Raw genomic sequence first — 23571 nt, forward strand, 5'->3', positions numbered from 1 at the left:
CGAATAATGAAAACGAAAAAATTATTCAATCATATTTAATATGAATAACCATATTATGCTTAACCTCTTAAATATGATCACTTTTGCAAGAATTTTTAGTTTCCCAATCTTGAAAAACCCCTAATTTGAGACTGTAGATTTTACAAAAGTAAAAGTTAAACCCTTTATCCATTGGTTATCCATTTTCTAAATGGACAATATGATTCTTATTCATATTTGACCCATTTTTAAAAGCTCATTATCCAATTCATTTTTAGTAAATAATATGAGCGATTAACTGTTTTGTTTTAATCATTTTTCCACCACTATTCACAAATAAAATAATAGATTCCAAACAGCCCCAACTCTGAGACCTATTATTTTGCCTAATAATCTTCATAAAATATAGTACTAATCGTCGAGCTTTACAAGCAAGCGTGGTCTGCTAAATTTGTCGATGATAAACATTTACAAATAGACAACCGAGTGCTTAAATACAAGTTGCAGTTTGATTTTCAAAGGTCAAATTAAATTAAGTGTCATGTTTGGAAAGTCAATAGGTAATTAAAATTTATATAATTACTACTAGTAATATACTATTGTGTAACTACAACAATCTGTTTGTTTGTTATAATTTAATTATAATGTAATTACAAATTTACTGTTTGATTATACAAGTGTAATTACACAATTAGATTAAATTTTAAATAAAGTAATTATCAAAACTTAAAAGTTAATATAATAAACATATGCCTATAAATTCTTATAAATATAAATAATATTATATTTAATATTTAAAATATATATTTTTTCGTGAATATATATTAATTAATAATCATATATTTATAACTAATATTGTAAAAATAATTTTATATATATTTTTCAAATTAATAATATTTAGTTCAAATACTTCTAAAAACAAAAAATATAGGTATTATAAGATCGCCGTGAAATTCATAAAAAATAAATTAATATTTGTAAATATAATATCATAACATAATTCAAATGTTTGACAAAACTAATCTATCAATTCTAACCAAAAAATAAACACATACAATGTGAGCCAATTCTACTAAAATAAGTAAATTAAAACTAGGAATATAACACAATTTCAAAATTCAAAAAATAAAAAAAAAATTAGTTTGACCTATGTCAAATTCCAACATAATAATAGTAAATTCCACTGCAACTTAAAATTAGAAAACATAATATATTTATAATCACATTCAATAACAAAATTTTACTTTAATTGCATTACTCATTAAATATCAAGTTTATTAATGACTCATTATTCTTATATCAGAAGGTATAATTTCAAAAAATATAATAATAAAATAAATAAAAAATAAAATATAAGCAATTACATGGAATCACAAAAGGTAAAGATAAAAAAATAAAGGATAAATGACGTGCAAAGAAAAAATATATTTTAAAATTTCAAAAGAAATTAAAAGGTAAAAAAAATAAAAAATTAAAATAATAGAAATAAAATGCTATAAAGAAAATAAATTAAAATAAAAACAAAAAGGAAAGAAACTAAACAACAACCTTTACAAGATATAATTACCGTCAATCTCACCTCACTTGAGAATTGGAGAGTGTAATTACACCCATTCAGTTACACCCAGTTCCATGTTGACCAAGCAATTACTTGACCAAACAAACATGTATAAGTGCAGCAAAAATCCATTTTCAAGGTGGCTTTCCAAACCGGCTCTAAATGATTCCACAACAAGTTGGCTTTCCAAACCGGCTCTAAATGATTCCACAACAAGTATCGCAAATGTCAAAGTTTCGTTGCCTGTTAATGTAATTTGATATCGTAAAAATCCTTAAATTTTACTCCTCTATTTTTTTTTTTTTTTTTTTTTTTGAAATAGAAGTACTATATGTACTATTCGAAGCACAAATAAAGGCTGATGACAACACCAGAACTGAAATGCATCTTCACATTAAAACCGCACAATACAAATTGTTTATTACACTAGTTAGTTCAAGTTCATGCCACAAAGTCATGAAAATACTGTAACATCTGGAAATTAGCAACTGCTAATAACTCAGTTAATGGCAATCAAAACAGCCTCTCCAAGAACATGACCCTCAACAGCTTCCAGTAGTTTATCCTTTGTCACCTGCCAATCATCCAAGAAACCACATTACTTAATAATTTAGTTATTTAATTTGTGTTTGGCGCTGGCGCATGTCCTTCCTTGCGCCTGCCTGAGACGGGGTGGCAATTGGCAAATTCAGAATTTAAAATTTATGGATTCAATTCTTTTATTCTCACCACAAGACCCAGTACACAACACACTTTTCTCATTATAAACTTAGTATTTTTTTTAAGATTTAATGATTTTCATGTACATTTATGTGTCAAAAGTGAAAAACGTTGTGTCCAATTGAGCCCGTTACTTATAATACGGAGTCCGCTACTAGTGCTGAAACATGTCAAAGATCAGCTCCAGTCGACAATCATGTGCAATTTATGTGGAATTTCAAGAATCAACCAATTTTTTTCTACCCTTAGTTATTAATTACTCATTTAAAGATATTAAGTTACCCTATACTTAGTGCTATTATATAATTTTATAACAGATGTGCCAAAACCGTGAACAACAGATACAGAAGGGAGTATTAAGAAATAGGAAATTGCAGGTTACCTTGTTACCAAGATGGAGTTCATCATCCAAAGCAAAAAGCTTAAACTCAAATCTATGACCATGATTTTCCAACTTAGGTCCACGCCAACCGGGAACTTTCTCATCATTATTCCCTTCTTTAATATGAGCATAATCTCCACCTAATTCCTCTCCTTTACCAGAAAATCCCTCAGGCAAACCTTTTAAAGTTGGTGGAATATTAGTCACAACCCATATAACCCATGGCACAATAGGTCCATTTGGGTCAGGTGCATCAATATCTTGTACCACAAGTGACAAACTTTTTGTCCCTTCTGGTAAATTGTACCATTCTAAAGGTGGTGACATTCTCCTTTGAGCACCTTGCCCTTCATCTGTGTATTTTCTTGGTAATTTTCCTTCATGATTTATGCTTGGCGATACTAGCCTAAACTCATCACTTGCGTTTGCCATTTTTTTGGAGAAAAAGCTGTGAAATTCCTTTAAGTTCTTGATTTTAGATTGGTGTTGATGAATTTTGTTGGATGGTGAAATAAATAAAGAATTTGTGTAAAGGGGGTTGATGACATTTGTCTAGAAAAGGTTCGTGTTGGCAGTAGAAGTTAACACGTTGTGTTGTACGTGGAATTGAGTGGACAATTCTGGACGTTCTCAATAATTGTGTTCCTCTATTTCGGATCTGCATATTAATGCGTGGAGAGGGCTCTTCGGGGGTCTTAAGGCCCGATATCTTCTTCACGGTGGGAATTAAACGTAGAAATAGCATCAGGCAATAGAATCAACTTAAGTAGCTGTCCATTTAATATCTTTAATTAAAAAATAATGGACGGATATAATCGTATATAATTATTATATAATTTATGTATATCAGTTAGAAAAATAAATACAAAATTCACATATAATATATATTTAATTGTATATAATTATTATATAATCCATGTATATCGGCTAGGAAAATAAACGATTAATTTGACCGATTATTTGTATGGGGTAAAATTGATAAACGACAGGTGAATGTTCGATAAATTGATACGTGGAAGCAAATACAAGTAAGATATAAGTCAACAAATAATTGACATTTGTTACGAACATGTAACTAGTACTGGGTAAGTTCCGAAGACAGTGAAACTGAGGACGAAGATTTAAAGGGAAGATATCGGTTGGGGAATACAATATTCAATGAGCAACCGTTACAAAGAATATTTTCATTAATACTCAGTTGTTATTCATTCATCAAGAGGGGTTTTATTCGTATTAAAGAAGCTCTTGATTTGGGGATCTTGTCTCCCTACAATGAGTTATAAATAGGAGAATTCATATTCATTATAGGCACGAAACATTCTGTATACAAAAAAGGCAAAACAAGCTCTTATTCTAAATAATATTCTTTACTTTGTTCTTCATATTGTTCTTATTATTACTCTCGAAGAAGTTCATCCCACAGTCAGGCTTGTGTTTCCTTTAAATTTATTTCATTAACTTATTATTGTTCTTGAGTATTTTATATTCTTGGATCAAATTAATTCACGTGTCTATAAATTACGTTATAAATTCAGCTATACCGTTTTACGTGTAAATAGTTTGGCACTCAACGTGGAACATGAACAATTGTGTATCACTTTGATCCATTCATCTGTTACTAACCCAATTTGACATTCTCTTTATTAAAAGAAAAATCAGATGTGGCAGCTAACGATGTGAACAATTCTTACAATGTTGAAATAAACAACGAGCGTGATGATTCAACTAGTGAGACTTGCAACGAAGGATATGAAACAACTCCGGTTTACGAAGAACAAAATTATCGGCATGTGAGAAGTCCAACTCTTGATGAACGTGTTGATGAACGATCAAAATTTTGAGGGAGCTACAAAGAAAAATTATAAATCATCTTCCAAGACAAGACCGGGTAATGACGGAGTTGAAGCAGGTGCTTTCGGTTGCTTCCAATAATTCCAATGGAGGAATTCGAGTTCCTCCCAGCGTGACTGCTCGGCAAATCAAATAGTGCAAAGAACCGATAACATCGATTCAAGGGGGAGTTCAGTTTTAATGAAAATGAGGCAGGTGGTACAGGTGGTGGATCGGGGAATGATAATAATGCTAATGATCCTTTCAAAACCCAGATCATGAGATTCATGAGGTAAATGGATGCAGTAACCTTATCCAACAGCAAGGCGGAAGGAACGAATAAATAGCAACTACAGGAATCGATGTCCTTTTCTATTCTGGTTGAAGGTGATGGGAAAGAGGAGTCATCAGATTTTTATCAAGTGCCGAGATCTTTCAAGGTACCGGAGGAAGAAGATGCTACAAAGTCTACCACAAAGGAACTGGAATGAATCGCTTTGTTTGCGGAGTTCACAGATAAAAGAGTTTACCTGGAAACATGATTAAATCCCGAACACTGGCTTAAAATTACTGAGTTTTAAAAGCTAACTTTAATTTCTTTGCATGGTCTCATTCTGATATGACAGGTATCCCGTTAGATGTGATTATCCATAAGTTAAGTTTGGACCCCAATTTTCTGCCGGTCAAGCAAAACAAACGACTGATAGTCGAGATCAAGAACATGTTTGGTAAAGAGTAGGTAACCCGATTATTAAATATAGGTTCAATTCATGAGGTAAATTATCCTAACTTCCTCGCTAACGTAGTGATTTTTATTAAAAAAATAATAAATTTAGGATGTGTAGATTAAAAAATATTTGAATAAGATATGCCCTAAAGATTCTTTCCCATTGTCGAACATTGACCAAATGATCGATGCTATGGTCGGGCATAAGTTAATGAGTTTTTTTACGCGTATTTCAGATATAATCAAATTAGGATGCACCCGGAGGATCAAGAAAAAACCTCGTTCATCATAAATTTTGGCACTTATTGCTATAATGTGATGCCTTTTGGACTTAAGAATGCTGGAGCCACTTATCAAAGGCTCATTAATAAAATATTCAAACAACAAATTGGTAAAACTATGAAAGTTTTTATTTATAATATGTTGGTTAAGTCTCTTAATGCAGGACGCCATTTGGCTCATCTACAAGAAACATTCGACATTTTGAGGAAATACAACATCCCAAAAAAATATACTTTTGGCGTTAGGTTAGGAAAGTTTCTCGGTGTTTTGGTTTCCCATAGAGGAATCGAAGTAAATCTCGACAAGATAAAGGACATCAAGGATATCCCTGATCAATTGACTAGTGTAAATTAAGTGCAAATGTTGAACGGTAGGTTGGCGGTCCTTAATAGATTTATATCAAGGTCTTTGGAGAAATTTCATCATTTCTTTTAACTTTTGAAAAAGAATAATGATTTCGTGTGGACTCCGGAATGTCATCAAGCATTGAAAGACCTGAAAAGGTACTTGTCCAACCTTATGTTAATGTCTAATCCGAAGGAAGGTGAGCAATTACTAATTTATTTAGGGGTTTCGGAAGTTGTGATGAGTGCAGTCTTGGTTCGGGAGGAAGAAGGTATGCAATTTCCTGTTTATTATGTTAGTAAAGTTTTATCAGGAGTAGAGACATGCTATCCGCACCTAAAATTTTTTGGCTCTAGCTTTCATAGTTGCCTCTCGAAGCTTAGACCTTATTTTCAGTGCCACCCAATAGCCGGTTTGATGACTTTTCCTTTGAGGAACGTCCCCCATAAACTTGAATTGACAGGTCGGCTGGCTAAATGGACGGTAGAAATTAGTGAATTTGATATAGAATATAAACCTCAGACAGTGATTAAGTCACAAGTTTTAGCCGACTTCTTGACTGACTTTAGCCCGGGAATGATGCCTTTAGCTGCTAAATAAGCAGTTCTGGTATCGAGAACCATCTCTGGTGTATGGACCTTGTTTACGAATGGAACCTCCAATATAAAAATGTCCGACCTTGGGATAGTGTTAATTACTCCTTCGGGAGAGACCCTGAGACAGACCATTAGAACTCTACCTTTGACTAACAATGAAGGCGAGTATGAGGCTTTAGTTGCAGGACTTGAGTTAGCCACAAGACTAGGCTTCGAGTAATTGAAATAAAGTCCGACTCCCAGCTGGTAGTATATCAAGTATAATGGGTATTTGATACCAAAGAAGAGCGCATGCAGCAGTGCTTGAATAAAGTTCAAGTGTTACTTTCTCGGTTCCGAGAATGGTTGATAATTTATATCCCAAGGGAAGAGAACATGGAGGTAGATACATTGGCCAATTTAGGATCATCCTCAAAAATGAAAGGAGCTGACTCTAGTGCAATCATTCAACTGTTGCATTCGGTTTTTGACGTGGACGAATATTGTGAAGTTAACTTAACCAATCTGATTTGGGATTGGAGAAATGGCTATTTAAGGCATGGAAAATTGCCTGAAGATCATAAAGCTTCCCGGGCACTACGAACTAAAGTTGCTCGCTATTTCCTTGTTGACAACCAATTACCGAAGGTCATTTCAAAGATCATTGGCTCGGTATTTAGGGACATCAGAGGCTGACTTTGTGATGAGAGAAGTTCACGAAAGAGTGTGCGGAAATCACTCCAGTGCGGACTCATTGGTTCTCAAATTGATAAAGGTTGGTTATTATTGGTCCGGATGGAACAAGATGCAAAGGCATTTGTACAAAAATGTGATAAGTGGCAGCATCATGCGCAGTTAGTGCATCAAACGACAAAGCTTTTAATTCGGTGGTGTGACCATGTCCATTCATGAAATGAGGGATGGACATAGTTTGTCCCTCTTAAGGGCCCAGGTAGGCAAAATTTCTTTTGGTTTTAACTGATTATTTCACTAAATGGGTTTAAGCAGGTGCTTACAAAAAATTAGAGATCAGGAAGTGATTGATTTCATATGGGATCACATCATTTGTCGGTTTAGAGTACCAAAAGAAATTGATTGTGACACTGGGCAATAATTTATAGGTTCCAAAATCACAAAATTTCTGGACAGATTGAAGATTAAAAGAATCACATCTTCTCTATATCATCCAAGTGCTAGCGGATAAGCAGAGTTAATTAACAAAGTTATAATTCAAAACCTCAAAAAGAAGTTAGAGGATGCGAAAGGTAATTGGCCAGAAGAGCTACCGGGAGTATTATAGGTGTATCGAACAATGGTGAAGTCAAGCACGGGAGAAATACCATTTTCCCTTGTGTACGGCGCAGAAGCTTTGATTCCGGTGGAGATTGGAGAACCGACCATAAGGTATTCCAGGGAATAAGGGGAGGCAAATAATGAAGCTCTGTTGATTAAGTTGGATTTGCTTGAAGAGCATCAAAATCTAGTATATGTGAGGATGGTGGCACAAAAGCAAAGGATGAAAAGATATTACAACCGTAAAGCAAATCTCCGATATTTCAAAGTCGGGAATTTGGTTTGGAGGAAAGTAACTCGAAACACCCGAAAGGTTAATGCCGGAAAGTTAGGACCAACGTGGGAAGGGCCTTATCGGATTTCAGCAATAACCGGTAAATATTCATATTAGTTGGAAAATCAAAATAGAGTAAATTACCAAGATATTGGAACATGACTCATCTCAAAAGGTATTATTGCTGAAGATCCTTGTGCTGCACTCATTTTCTCTTCATCCGGCTTTTGTCCCACTTGGATTTTTGGCAAGGTTTTAAATGAGGTAGCAAAGAATTCTACGAGGAAGAATCATTAACGATAGCAAGAACTTCAGTGTTCGAATTCCCAAAGTTAACATCCGAACACTAGGGGGAACTATTGTATATTAGAGCACTAAAATGTCACGAAGACCGGGGACTGTTAGAATAGAAAGCTATATCTTATAAGCAATAAGTGCATTTGATTATGAGCCCAAGTTGGATTATAGCTATCTCTAGTCCAAATTAGTTATTTAAATTAATCAATCTCTCAACTAGTTTAATTTCTTGTTAGTTAAGTTTTCCTACACTTAATTCCTCTTTCTCAAGTTTGAACAAGGTCAAAAAGACATGAATCAATGTTTGCAACCATTAATTTCAACTTTAATGCATAAACATGACAAAATAACAATTAACTCAACCATAAACAAGCATAAGATTAATAAACCATAAGAATCACACACTAGGGTTGGATTACAACTCTAGATAAAAATCTAGCTACTCATAATAAAAGACATGGAAAGATAAAAATAAGATGAAATTAAAGACAAAGAAATAGTAGAAGATCTTCTGCAATTGTAGCTCAAACTATCTCATAATAGATCAAAGTAACTAACTCTCAATTGATAGAGTAAGAATATGTCCTAAAAATCAATAAACTTCTATTTACAAGACTCTTAAAATATATGACAAAAATGTCCTTTGGAGGGTTTGCTGCTGCGAAATGAATTCTGAGGTCCACAATATACTGGATTGACTTTGCTCATGTTGTCAGTGGGTGGAGTTTTGCGGTCTGACTTCAAACATTGCGACCGCACGTCAACTTTTGTAGCAACACTTTTAATTATGTAGACTGCATTTGAGGAGACTTCAGAATCGACTAACTGCTCATTCTCTGATCATTCAAGTCATCGGTGTGAACCATTTTGCGAATCAAAGTGCGATCGCACATTTTCTTCCATGAATCGCACTTTTGCCTAAAGTTCCTAAAGCTTCGGTACATCTTTTGCGGCCGCATTTCTTCTTTTGCGGCCGTAGTTCTATTTCTGCGAATTGCACTTTTCTCTGTACTTCTCCTCTTCAATGAAATAGCTAGGATTGTTGATACCCGATTTTTCCTCAAATTCTTTAATTTGTATATATACCTTCAAAATCAGACTTTCATAGCAATTGGTATTTTTCTATAATTTTTTCATTAATTTATTTTTAATTTATCTAGTATTTTATTTTTAATTATTAATTACAAAATTGCATTACAAATGATTTCAAAAGCATTTCTTGATTTAATATATTATTTCTGGTCCTATTAAGACCAAATTATTTCACAATTAGCCAAATTGGCACTCTTTGGCTATAATTGCAATAACCTTGCAATTATAGCCTAATCATATGTTTTATACTATTTTATCCAATAATTAGTCGTTTGCATTTTTAATACTTATTAATCATTGTAATTTAATTTAGTAAGCATCAATTTTATTTTTATAATTATCAACTATTTTATAAATTATTTTAGAATTTTAATTGGGGATTTAATAGTTAGCCACTCTCTATTTAAATTCTAGCCTCAATCCAACCGGACCCCAGCCCAATTTTAACCCAAATATACCTCAGGCCCAAGTCCTAATACTACCCGACCCAAATCCAGAACCCACCTACCCTTTTTAATCTCGACCGTTGATCCCCTAAATCAACGGTCCAAACACACCCTTTCCTTTTAATCTCACCCGACCCCTAACCCTAGTCTCACAATTCAGAGACAGCCACCCTCAAGCTCTCTTATCTCCAAATTCTCTCTCAACTCACCCTAACCCTAATCACCGTCACCGGCGAGAACCTCCTTCCTATGGTGTTTTCGTGCCTTCTCCGACCACCTCTGGTCTCCCATACTCCATGGCTCTTCGACTTCATGAGTCCCTGAGAAGATCTCTAGGAAAGCCAACCTGTTCCAGTTTGAAACTCGTTTATTGGCTTGTCTCCGGCCATTCTCGTTTATAAGAAAGGATTTCCTCTTGTTTTTCGTCTGAATCCATGAGTTTTTAACCGATTCTCTTTATCTCTACTATTTTCTGAAAACCCTAGTTCTCTACTATTCGATTCTTTTCAGATCTTTATAGATCTGAGGAGATTCGAGTATTATTAAGCGTTTTCTTTAAAAATCCCATGTTTTAACTAACTATTTCGATTTTAGTCATTCTTTTCTAAAACTAGGGTTTCTCGGAGTTCTTTTACGCATGTTCTAACTGATTTTGTTATGATTAAACCTTTTCCCTTATTTGTTTTGACCAATTTTGTGCTCTTACTGCTTTTAACTTGACCCTATTAAAAGCCCTATTTTTTTAAAAGATTTTCTTTACTTTGTTTCTATGAATATTAGCATGATTCTCCTTACTTTGCTTCTATGAGGGTTAACATGCTTTCTTTACTTCATTTCTGTGTGTTAGCCTGCTTACTTGAGTCCTGTGATTACCCTGCTTCGAATATGTTTTCCTGAATCCCTAGCCTACTTATGTCGCTTCTGTGTGACTATGCTCACTTTGTTTGTTCATCTCTTGCTTCTTTCTGTAACTATGCTTCGAATATGTTTTCTTGCTACGTCTGTGGACCTCCTCTATTTATATGTTGAAAGTGCATAGTCATGACTCCCTTTTGATCGATTCCGGTTTCCTTAATTGATGGTGATTGAAAATTTTCTTTCAAAATCCTAAAAGCTTTGTCCCATCTATTAAGCTGACTGATTTCCTTAACATATTTGCTATGATACTTATTTCTACTAAGTTGTGTCCTTAATCAAGGCTTTATGAATTTGGTCCTAATCGACTACTCTATGCTGCTGAATCTTGACTCCTACCTTTTCACTTAATTTGATTAGTTGCTTGCCTTAATTAATTTTCTCTTGTCTTGTTTGCATTGCTACTTAATTCTTATTGATTGTTTCCTGAGTTTAAAAACTTTCTGAACCTAGCCTTAATTACCTGCTCTATACTTGTACTATTTTGAAATCTTTCCTTATTTATTATACTCCAGCCGTGTATGATTTCTTTCCTTACTTGCCACCTGCTCTTTATCGTTTACACTGACTCCCTTAATTAAAGGGAGATTCGAACCAATTTATTATACTGAGTTCTATAATTACTGAAGAATTGATTCTTCCCTTATTTTAACCAGTTATCAAACTACTATATAAACGACTCTCTTCTACAGTCTTAACACACGAACACAATTCAGAATACACACATACGTTCAAACTCTCTCTTCTTTCTTTGCTACTTGTGCTAACTGTTGGCCTAGCCGACTGAAATCCAAGGCTAGATAGTGGAGTTGCCCCTATTTTTATATTTTGCATTCTTCTTCTTTAACTGGTATGTCTCTAGTTTAAATTTAAAATTCAACTTTATGTGTTCCATGCCGATACATCCATGCTTGTTCATGTACTAGTTATTCAACTTGTTTCTATGTTTGCTGTTATTAATCATGTCTAAATTCTGCCTTATATGTAATCATCATATCAGACTTTACTTAGTTCTTTGATATTTGTCCATCATATTCACTTAGTTTCCTTACCCCTCCCTTAACTAGTATGACCATGTAGTTACTTAGTCTTCTAGTGCATTCTATTGGCCCTAATGGTATGTCAAATTTTGTTCAACAAAGCTCTTGTCTTCAACATGATCGTACTGCATTCTTCCCTATATTTTAAATGTCTGTTATCATGACTGATTTGTTCAATAGACTCATAGCTGTTCTGTATGTTTGTTGTGTCAAATGTTTCCCTATTTATGTAGTTTCAAACCTATATGTTCCCAATCTTTTCACTGCTATTTGTAATTCTGCTTGTCTAGTAAATCTGGGTATTCTATGGTTAATTGGGTTGTTTGCTGAGTGTGCTTTTCTCAAAGAATGATTTCAAAACTGATAACTCCTAGTATCTTTAAAAACTATTTCTGAACCTTTTCATTTCTAAACTGCTTTACTAAGTCTTTCATCATTATGTCAAGCACTCTCACCTTACTCTTAGACCACTAAGTTCTGCCCTTTTGTGTGAGCCTTGCCTTGTGACCCTTGAGTTCCCTCTGAACTTGGACACACAAAAGTTGGCCTCTCCACACTGTACTTACTCTGTATTGGCTATGAAATATGGGTGTGAGCACTACCCGGGATCCCTTGAGGTCCTTAGGGAACTTTGACACACCTAGATATGAGAAAGGATATGGAACAATCTTGGCATTTGAGGAGATTTATTACATAACCCAGGGAGGAAATCCTAATCGGGTGCTGAAAACCTAGGCTTGTTTTCAGGCTCTCTATAGTGTAACTTTTATTTCTCTTTTCTACTTATGTAATTCATTTCAGTATTGGTCTATAATAATCTGTTGTAAACAATTATTGGGGCTGACTAGTGAAAAGGGGAGGGTAGTTATACATGCTATCAACATCAATGGGTAGAAACCATGTCTTAGGCTTACATTTCCTATGTGTGCATTAGAATCCATGTGTAAGATCAACCCATTCAAAGAATGTCATGCATTGGATACCATGTTCTTAGGTTTATTGTTTCAGCATCTTATTTGGTATCACTTTACCACTTAGAAATCCTGCTTTAGGCTAAATAACAGCATCGACATAAAACTGTTGCTCCTACACGTCTTGAAATCATGTTGTAACTCTTTGGGCATTTAGAAATCATGTTTTAGGAATTCTGCAATCATTCTGCATTTTCATATGTGCATGTTAGATACCCTATTTTAGGATCTCATTTACACTCACTCAGTCACACCTAGTTAAACTACTGATGCATGAAAAAGGACATAAAACGGTCTCATGTTTGATTATCATGTTTAAGTGAAACTGATCACAATACCTGCATGTCTTTGCAACATTTAGAACAATATGCTTTAGATAAAATAACTGCCAAACTGTTTTAATAATTCTGGTAATTGCTGCATATTATTTTATGCTTAGGTAAGTCTTAGGTAATCCACTTTAAAATAAAACCAGAATTGTCTTTGTGATTAATGTTTAATTATCAGCATGTTGAAATCAGTAGGCAAGCTTAATTAGGACTTCTTCTCTGAGACATGTCATAAATCTGACTTTGTTGTTATTACTTAGATACCATGCTTAGGATCCAAATTCAGACTGTAATTGTGTATGAGTCATGCTGTTTATGTGTACTGTGTGTGGAGATATATCTGAGCCTTTCATTTGTCTTCCATGCTCCCCTTAATTGAAGTCCTGCTTGTTTATCATATGCCACCTTAGTATTTTGCCTTTAAACTTGAGGGTCTGCATATAACCCCCCTTCTTATAGGATATGAGTCCTAAATTCCTCCGGGACTGATAGGAAGGGACGGGTAACAACATGCAATAGGGGCGAGACCAACCTCCGCTTTAATTACCTTCACGGGGAGGGAAAGGATATATATGGATATGATGACCGATGCGTTAATACCACGTGTAGCCCCTCTTTGAGGAGTTTCATATAGGGTATTGCATTAATGTGATCCATAATATAAACGAACCTAGGACACCCCCTTTACATTTACAAATATTCTTAGATTGTAATTCTTTTCAAAATCTCGCTTTTCACTAATTGTTTTCCAAACACCTGTGTATTGGAACTTAAATCCCCTACTATTTGAGCCGTACTTGCTTATTTGCTAATTGTATAAATTCCCAAAAAACTGTTTGGCCGGGAACCACACTAGTGGATCCTGAGAGATGCCTAACACCTTTCCCTTAGGATAATTTCAAGCCCTTACCCTGTCTCTGGTTAGCAAATGTAGTTATAAATGAACCCTATAGGTGCCCTAACGCACCTTAAATCGTTAGGTGATGACTTTTCAAAAATGCAAACCCCTTTTACAAAAGGAAAGAGTTGTCCCAACCAAAATGTCATAAACCCGATTTCGCGAGAAAAAGGGGGCGCGACAAGGATTATCTCCTTTTTGTGTCATTCTATGTTCAAGGTCTTTAGTCCTTTTCAACACACCTGCAATTTAACCATTTTCAGTAGAATTGGGAATAAAATTAGTACTTTTGGAGTAAAAATTATAGCAAGAAGATGCTAATAAGTGGTTAAGTTCCACACTTATCAAGGATCCACAAATTAAGGGAAAAGTTGTTGAATAAGTGAAGGAGGTTGGAACTAAAAAGGTAGAAGTCGATGAGGCTGTGGAGCAGGTGATTTAGGAGGAAAGGGAAGTGGTATGAGAAAAAGAGAATAAGAGTTAGGTTAGATAGTGAAGCTGAAGTAGTGGGTGAGGAGTTAGGAGAGAAGGAGAGCAAGGGAGGTGCTAATGATGTAGACGAGGAGTCTGTAGTTACCATGGTAACCCTGATCTCGTCCAATTCACAACTCAAATCAAAGTTATGAAACGGTCGATTGCAATAGTAATACCCAACAAGGAGTCAGGGTCGATTTTCCACAGTGAGCTATGTATGGGAGTTAGGAGTATATATACTTGAGTTTGAATTATCTCAATTTACAATTCCACAAATTGGGGTTGTTTCTATGTCTATTTTAAACAAAGATTGCACAGCTAAGAAATGAAACTAGGAAATTATTTTTGTTATTTTTCAAGTTTTGTAAAGCCTAGGGCTATGACCATCACCTAAGTGTTTGCCTAATGAGATATAAACCTTAATGCTTATTTTGTTGATCGTATTATGGCTATCAACACTCAATTACCTACTCAATACCTCTTGGCCAGAGAGTGATTTTGCCTAATTTGGCTTTCTCAAGTTCAAATGGGTATTGCTCAAAACGGTTGATAAAAGCTCAAGTAGGGTTATTACTATATCTAGATTGAACCCTTTAATTGGGATTATCGATCTCTCGATTGACCCAATTTTTTGTTAGCCAAGTTTTCTTAGACTAAGTCTCTCTTTCTCAAGTAGAGACTAGTCAAATAGGCATGAACTAATGTTAGCAGCCATTGGTTCCACAAATTAAAGCATGAACAAGGCTGAATAATAAACACCTAACCATAAATAAGCATTAAATTAAACACCCATAAGGTTTAAACACTAAGGTTGGGTTACAACCATAGTAAAAATCTAGCTACTCATGCTTGAAATTGAAGAAATAGAAGAAGAGATGCTAATTAAACTCATATTATAAAATCAAAATGATAGAATCTATGTTAAAATATCCTAAAATATGAAAAACTACTAAAGAAGCAAAGAGAAATGGCTACTGTATACTCATCTATTTATACAGGGCTGGAAATTTTGGACAAAAATGCCCTTAGGGAAGCTAATGTGCGGTCCACGAAATTCTTCAACTTGTTAGGAACTGGAAGTCTGCGACCGCATAATTTTGATCGGCGGCCACAAGGCACTCTTTCTGCGGTCTGCATATTTGTAACTTTGGCCGCATCTTGCTCTTCTGCGGTCCGCACTTTTACATCTGTGGACGCATAGCATTTCTTCTGCGATCGCAGAATCCTTGCGCGGTCCGCACTTTTGATGGACTTGGAATGCACATTCTTCGAACTTTGCTCCTGGCCCAGCCTTTGCGGCAACACAATTCATGTGCGGACTGCACTTTGCACCAAACTCTGCTAACGTTTCCTTCATTATCTGCGGTCACATATGATATTCTACAGTCTGCACTTATGTGCCTTTTAAGTCCTTGAGTTTGCATAACTCCTTCTTGAGTTGGATTTTATCTCGGGAGTTCATCTTCCAATATTCCTGTAATTAAGCATATTTCATCAGTGATGTTTTAAGCGTCAATACCACACAAGAGTGGGGTGATTTGTGTGGTACCCAATCTTTGCTATAGAAGAACCTGGCTCTTCTAGGTGTTCTAACTACTACTGTTTGTGGAATAATAAGTACATAAAATAAAGAACATAAAGATTTTTACGTGGAAAACACCTGGCTCAAAAGGTGAAAAACCACGACCTACTACTCTGTAGAATTTTCCCAAACTTCCACTAAAATCACTGAACCAAAACAGCAATTATAAAAACTCTTTGTAAACCTAAGGATTAACTCTAATCCCGTTGTGTCACACAGCCTCAACTGTTGCGACAATTTCAAGTTAGATATAACTTGAACACTCTAGGTACCTAATACAATTGCTTCTATGAAAGCTGAAAGGTACAACTTTAAACTACCTACTACAATTGAACTAGAGTAAAAGATAGACACAATGGAACTAGTTCTTCTATCTCGTTCAAGTAGCTACAGGAGTGCACACTCAAATTACACATAAATTGCTTGCAAAATCTCCTTGCTTTTTGCTCTCAATTTAGTTTCACTTCTGCGTATGTGCAATACCTATAAAAGAGAACAATCACTGTCATTTAATAGGATAGTAATCAGAGTTTGATCGGGACTCAATTACTGAACTTCTATCATAGAAGCGTTCATGATGATCTTAAACTCTAACACTATATTTATCCTGGATCGTGTTCTCTTCATATAAGGAGACTTTCTCCCCTTATCTAATATGCAACCTTTTCGATCAGATCAGGAGATATTGCTGCTTGATCGGTAGGACTTATCTCCTTCACGTGCATCTCACATGCATAGATTGATCATGACTGTGCTTCACAAGATGGACCTGGTCCATGACTGAGTTCATTTGTCATTCTTCAAAATTTCACCTGTTCGTGGGCCAACAATCAATTTTCGGGAACGCAATTAAATGCTTTTGGACTAAACAAACGCTAAAAGGCACTAATAAGTAGTCACAATACCCACTTATCAACTCCCCCAAACTTAATTCCTTGCTTGTCGTCAAGCAAATAAAATAGTTCCCACCTCCAAAGGTTAAAGGACATTATAGTCAGCCACAAGTGAATCACTCACACCTCAGTTGGGACCAACACTTACCCACACCACTCATGCATTATTGACAAGGCAACAAGTTAAACATTTATTTACATATAGCTCTAATGTGACATTAGAGCATCAAGGGTTGACTTAGCTCATCAAGGACTTTCATTCTATCTTGTAGGTCATGATGGATCCCAAACTCCTCCTCCTCTACTCTCCATTTGCCAAGATCACTTAGAATTTAGCTCTCAATTCAAATTTACGAAAGGTTCACTCATCTCTCTCAAGAGAATGTCATAAGTACGACTTCTGGTACTATAAGCTTGCCCCTCATGTAAATCACCACTAATGTAGCTCACTTGGATTGAAATCAAGTAGTACTTCTTTCGGGATGTAATGAAGGCTTTTGGATTAGGGATTGATACATTATGGATATATGGTTAAACCTTCCTCAAGCACTCCATTTTTCAATTCTCGGCTCACACTTTACCGATTCCTTGAGGCACTTTCTTTTTGTTGGGGGACTGGAGAGTCTTAACATCTCTTTTTATTGATCATTTCATTAATATTTCTCCATGTTTGGGATCATTGCCTTTCTTTGAATCCCTTCAACTCTTTCATTTATTCACTTTTTTGCATTCTTTTTTTTGTTCGTTTCTTTTGTTTTCTTTTCTTTCTCATCATTTTTTTTCTCTTTTTGTGACTTATTACATTTTTTCAATTTCCTCGTCTCCCCCAAATTGTTTTTTTTGCCAATTGTTTCACATGAGTGTTAAGGAAAGCTCGGGGTGCCAAGAGAGGGTTACTATAGAATAGGTAGAGGCTTGTAACATGGTTTTCAAATGAGAAAGGCTATAGGCTCGAAGGGGTTGATTAGGGATGACATCATTGGTAGACAATAAAAAACTCAAACGGGTCAAAGAAAGCCTACAATCACTTCTCAAGCCAAGAAAAACTTAGGATTTGTCCTCAAAACACATTCAGGGCAAGTTCTATACCTTCCGCACAAGTATTCGGACTAGAAACAAAACATCTCACCCGTCACGCAACTAGATTGTTAAAGAGGATAGAGTTGAGGGCCCACAACGAACACATTCAAGATTAAAGATAACTATGATCCAATTAGACCACTCGATGGTATCAAAGTCAACACAAGAGTCACAAAGTCACTAACTAGAGCTATTTCCTTTTTAAAATCCTTGTCTCTAACCATAAGCACGCAGTTAAATGTATTGGTGCCAAATGAAGCATGTTTGACTCTTCGAGTTTATTTTAATCAGGTCCTGTTATTTATTATTATCACCTAAACATAAAATAGACTCATTCCCTTAAGTAGGTTGTCACACCATCCATCGTTGGGACGAGTCACCCAGTTCACACAAAAACTACCTTTGGAAAGAACCGTGACATTAAGAAAATAAAAGGCTTATTATCCACTAAAACATAAAAAGAAGCTACTAAATTTAATAGTAACTAATAAGAAAACAAAATAAAGAATCTACAAAGCAAAAACTATTGAAAGTAGAATGATGTACATAATGAGAGAAGATAGAGAATATATACATCATGAGAGAAAGGAGAGAATATATATAGAATAAGGAGAAAGAAGAAAATACTATCAGTTATTACAAACCAATTGTTTCAGAATCATCATTCAAATAAATGAAATAAACTCCACCTGTCCCCGCAATAAAAATAAGCATTATTCCCAATGCTTAACAAAATAAGAGTAAAGGAAGGGTAAGAGTGAAGAAGACTCCCTATGTCGCCATGGACATTGTTGTGTCCACAATAGCGTCGCCGCCCTCAATCTCCTCTAATTGGATCTCATCATCCTCAACTCTAGGAGTAGCTGGGTTGGTGAACATCTGGCGCACCGCCTTGGCAATGTCAGCAGCCAGGTCTGGCTCCTCAAACTGGCCAGCTAGTGACACTAGAGCTGATGGTGCTGCTGGTTCTGCTAGAGCTGGATCCATCAGCATGTCAAATGGAATATCTTCAGCTACTGCAATCTTGGTCACCTCTCTCCGTAACCTGTCAACTGATTTCTTGGACGCGTGGGATTTCCTTATTTTCTTTACTTGCTTTCCCAGCTCCTCAATCACTGATCCATGCTCTACCGAGGTTATGATTATGGTGGTCTGGTTCTCCAAGAGCTTCTTCAAAGTCTCTTCCCATGTTGGAAGAATCTGGGGTGCTAGGATGGATGACTGTGCTGCAACACTACTAGATATGCCAGACAGCTTTGCAGTGGCTGTCTGTATCTAGTTGTTGAGGCTCGCTAGTGTTTGGGAGATAGTGGAGCAGTAGGCATAGGCACCGGCTTCAAAGTCGAGGTGGAAGGCACTGAGGCTAAAGGTGGGGCATGGCAGCTGCACTAGCTGAAGGCTCTACTGAAGTGGATGGCATATCCACTGTCTGTGTAGGTACCACTGATTGTTCATCAGACTGGCCAATGGTAGTAGTAGGCTGACCCTTTCTCATAGGGTTGTGTGCATTCATCAGAGAATACCATGAGAAGGGCTTCTTCACCCGCACCTTCGTATCATAATCTTTCGGCTCCACCTGTGCATCTGTAAGGTACTCAGTGATGGTGTTGGGATACGGGTAAGAGGTGCCAGATTGCCTGGCAACCACAGACATGTTGGCCGGCATCACAACACCCACATTGATCGGGTACCCAGCCATAATAGAGGTGACTAGAACTACCCACAGAATAGGAAGGTTTGTTTTATTCTTGCATGGGTCTATTCTTTTGCACACAAAAGTCTGTCATCCCTTCTTCTCGAAGTTCAAGGTGCTCCACTGAATTGGAATCCCTACTGTGATCCATGGTGGTGGTGGCCCCGGGGCTGCAAGAATCTCAACTTTCCATGGTTGAGATGCATCTCCCATCGCCAGCTTGTCCAAGTACTGTGCATGCTCAACATTCTCAATCCCCAAGTAGGCGTTTAGTGTGTGCTGGTCAAACCGCACCTTCAGATTCCTCACTTTGGTAAATTTTGTCCCTTTCTTTATGTGCACCACATTGGCGTAGAATTCCCGGACCAGATACTCCTTTGCATCCACTACACTCTAGGTGAACCACATACACCCCTTCTGCTCTCGAAATTGTCTCAAAACTGCCGGATTGTACTTGCCAAGGTCTCAGTTGGAATTGTCGCTCAAGAGTGAGAGATCTCACCGGCCACCACTCACGGAAGCTAGTGAAAGTAGCTAGACTGACAAACCGGTCCTCCTATACCTTTTTCTTCTTCGACCTCTCAAGGCCAGCAACTATAGTATCTCCCTCTCAGCCATCATCCGGAATATCATCAACTATTGTCACTGGTGCCTTAGAGATGAGTGCAGAGGAAGGATCTGATGCCTAACTGTCACTCTCCGTACCCTCAGAAATGCTATGTGATGAGGAAGGCTCATCCCCGAGTTGATACCTCCCCGGTGGCTTTGATTGGACAGTCAGCTGCTCTTCGACCAAGTTTCCCTCTGATGCTTCCCTAGATGGGGCATAAGAACTGGATTCGGCTGGCTCTACATTTCTTCCTCAGCCAGCTATAGACTTATTGCCTCGGCCTCTGGAACGTTTACTCCTTCCCTTTGAAGTATCTCCAAGGCCTCGAGATCTAACCATTATCTGTAGTAAGTAGCAGCAGAAATCAGTTGCAATTCAATTGCAAACAGATAGTGAACACACAATGTAAGACATGTTTGCGGGGTGGGAGAGTGCGGTCCGCACAATTATAAGTGTGGCCGCAGTCTAAACATTAAGGACCGCGCAGTTTTATCTTGCGGCAACAGAACTGGATCTGCAGTCCACACAATTATTTGTGCGACCGCAGAATTGAAGTGCGGTCCGCACATTTTCTATCGCGACAACACATCAAATTCCTTAAAATTCCAACTCTCTAAAGATAAAGATTGGGCTGTTTTGCGGCTGCACTCACTTTTCTGCGTCCACGATGGGATTTCTGCGGTCCGCACAATTTCAAGTGTGGCTGTAGAATCATGCATGAACAATGTACCCTAAGCTCAGCTTCTACAGACCGCACAATTTCTTATGCGGTTGCAAAATACAAACATTTACGCACAGAGGTCTAGGTTTAACAATTTCTTTTTCACAATTTCGGCATGGTATTAACATTGAAGCATGAAATTGAAGTTACCCATTCCCCATACAGCAATTATCAGTTTACCCACAACATATTCACCCCACAACATTGTTCAAATAGATTCATAGACAAATGGTTCAGAGTTTTACTAAAAATCTAAAAATTTAAAGATGTTAATCAAGATGATGATGCTTACCAGAGATGAATGCAAAATATGAGTTATCAACAGATTTTAGGCTTGTGAGCAGCTACTTTAACAAGAAATTTCAATTTTTAGAACTTTTTGAGCTTATAGGGGAAAAAAGGGAACAGCAGACCTAAGTCTACTATTTATACAGGATGGGTCTAGCTAAGGGACAAAGGGCTGAGTGCGGCCGCAGAATTCGTTCTGCGGTCCACACTCTAGTACTAAGGGATCAGAAGCCCTTGCTGATCTGCGGTCCGCAGAATTTTGGTGCGGTCGCAGATTTTTGTTGCTAGCCGCATATTTTGATGTGCGGCTGCACTTTGGCCATTTCTCTGACAAACCAAACTTCAGAGAGTTAGCACTTTCCCTTTCCAATTTGTACGATCCACACTTCAATTGTGCGGCCGCAGTTCCCTTTTGTTGTTGCAATCACAATTGTGTGGTCCACACTTCTTTCCACACTTGGCCAATTTTCTGAGCACAGTTCCTATAAATCATACTCACTCATGCAACACACTTCAAATCCAGTAAGCTAAAAAACAACACCTATCTACAAAAGAAGAAAAGAAAAGGAAAAAGAAACATGATTTGTCTCCCAAGAAGCGCCTGATTTAACGTCGCGACACGACGTAGATTACCATCACTTGAAATGAATCACCACCACAACATGGCCATCACCGACTTTTCCCAAATAATTCTTCTCTCGGTGATCATTGCCTCGAAACACCTCATTATTTTTATTTATGTCCAATGTAACAAAGGGTGCCACACCCACAACCTCAAACGGGACAATCCATATAGACTTTAACTTCCCGAGAAACATCCTCAACCGTGAATTGAACAACATAATATCACCCTTTTGAACTCTTTTTTCCAAATGTACTTGTCATGAAGATATTTCATCTTCTCTTTGTATAAGGACGAACTTGTGTATGCATGTTACCAGAACTCATCAACTCATTCAAATGTGCCACCCTCAAGTTAGCGGCAACATCCCAATCAAGATTCAACTTCTTTAAAGCCCCCATGTCTTTGTGCTCAAGTTCCACCAAAAGATGACAAGCTTTTCCGAACACCAACCGATATGGAGACATTCGGATAGGTGTTATGTAAGTTGTCCGATAAGCCCATAAATTATCATCAAGTTTCTTGGACCAATCCGTCCGGTTAGAAATTACAATTTTGGACAAAATACTCTTTAACTCCCGGTTGGAAACTTCCACTTGACCACTTGCTTGTGAATGATAGAGAGTTATGACTTTATGAGTGACACCATACTTGGTGAGTAAGGTGTCAAAGGCTTTGTTGCAAAAATGCGACCCCCATCACTTATGATAGCCTACGAAGTGCCAAACTTTGTGAAAATATTCTTCTTCAAGAACGCCACCACACTTCTCGCCTCGTTGTTGGGTAGAACAACGGCCTCAACCCATTTGGACACATAATCAACTGCGGCCAAGATGTAGGTATTTCCACAAGAACTCACAAAAGGACTCATGAAGTCAATACCCCATACATCGAAAATATCCATCTCTAAAATGGTGGTGAGGGGCATTTCATTTTTCTTCGATATTCCACCGGCCTTTTGACATTCATCACATCATTTCACTAGATCACTTGCATCATTGTAAAGGGTGGGCCAATAGAAACTGGAACTTAGCACTTTGGCCATCATTCTTACTCTACCATGGTGACCACCATATGGCGAAGAATGACAAGCCCCAAGAATTTCACATTTCTTCTCCTCCGGTACACATCTTCTAATCACCCATCCGTACAAATCCGGAAAAGGTATGGTTCATCCCAATAGTAGTCTTGACAATCCCGTTTGAGCTTCTTTCTTTGGTTTGAAGAGAACTCATGCGGAATGATACCACTCACAAGAAAATTTGCTAGATCTGCGAACCATGGCACCTCTTTCATTGAAATAGCCAAAAGTTGCTCATCCGGGATGGAGTCATTGATTTCAAGGGCATCATGCGGCCTCCCCTCCTCCTCAAAATGAGACAAGTGGTCTGCCACTTAATTTTCGCTTCCTTTTCGATCTTGGATGTCAATATCAAACTCTTGCAACAAAAGCACCCATGTCATCAACCTAGCTTTGGAATCTTTAACAAAAGAAGGTACGCATGCTTTCAAATCCGGCAATTTAAGTCAAATCAATTTATTCATGTCAAATTCAAGTAAAATCGGATGTAATCTCTCTCAGAAATTTCAAAGCAGTGATATATGGCAGTTAAGTGCATCAATAAAGAAATCAAAAGCATTATCTCAGAGTAACA

The 23571-nt window shown here is 36.9% G+C and overlaps 1 protein-coding gene across 1 annotated transcript; it reads right to left on the reverse strand.

Annotated features, from left to right (window-relative positions):
- Positions 1-1910: 1910 nt before the first annotated feature.
- On the reverse strand, positions 1911-3198 carry LOC104212247 (uncharacterized). Its single transcript, XM_009761464.2, has 2 exons — positions 2640-3198; positions 1911-2111 (listed from the first exon to the last, which is right to left on the reverse strand). Exons 1-2 carry the CDS (start codon positions 3069-3071, stop codon positions 2037-2039), a joined length of 507 nt encoding a protein of 168 aa, XP_009759766.1. The 5' UTR covers positions 3072-3198; the 3' UTR covers positions 1911-2036.
- Positions 3199-23571: the final 20373 nt, after the last annotated feature.

Source organism: Nicotiana sylvestris, chromosome 7, assembly GCF_000393655.2.
Source record: "Nicotiana sylvestris chromosome 7, ASM39365v2, whole genome shotgun sequence".
NCBI classification, from domain to species: domain Eukaryota; kingdom Viridiplantae; phylum Streptophyta; class Magnoliopsida; order Solanales; family Solanaceae; genus Nicotiana; species Nicotiana sylvestris.

Coding starts and splice junctions, on each gene's coding strand:
- LOC104212247 (XM_009761464.2), bottom strand. CDS start 3,071: ATGGCAAACGCAAGTGATGAGTTTAGGCTAGTATCGCCAAGCATAAAT. Junction 2,112..2,639: donor AACTCCATCTTGGTAACAAG/GTAACCTGCAAT, acceptor GATGATTGGCAG/GTGACAAAGGATAAACTACT.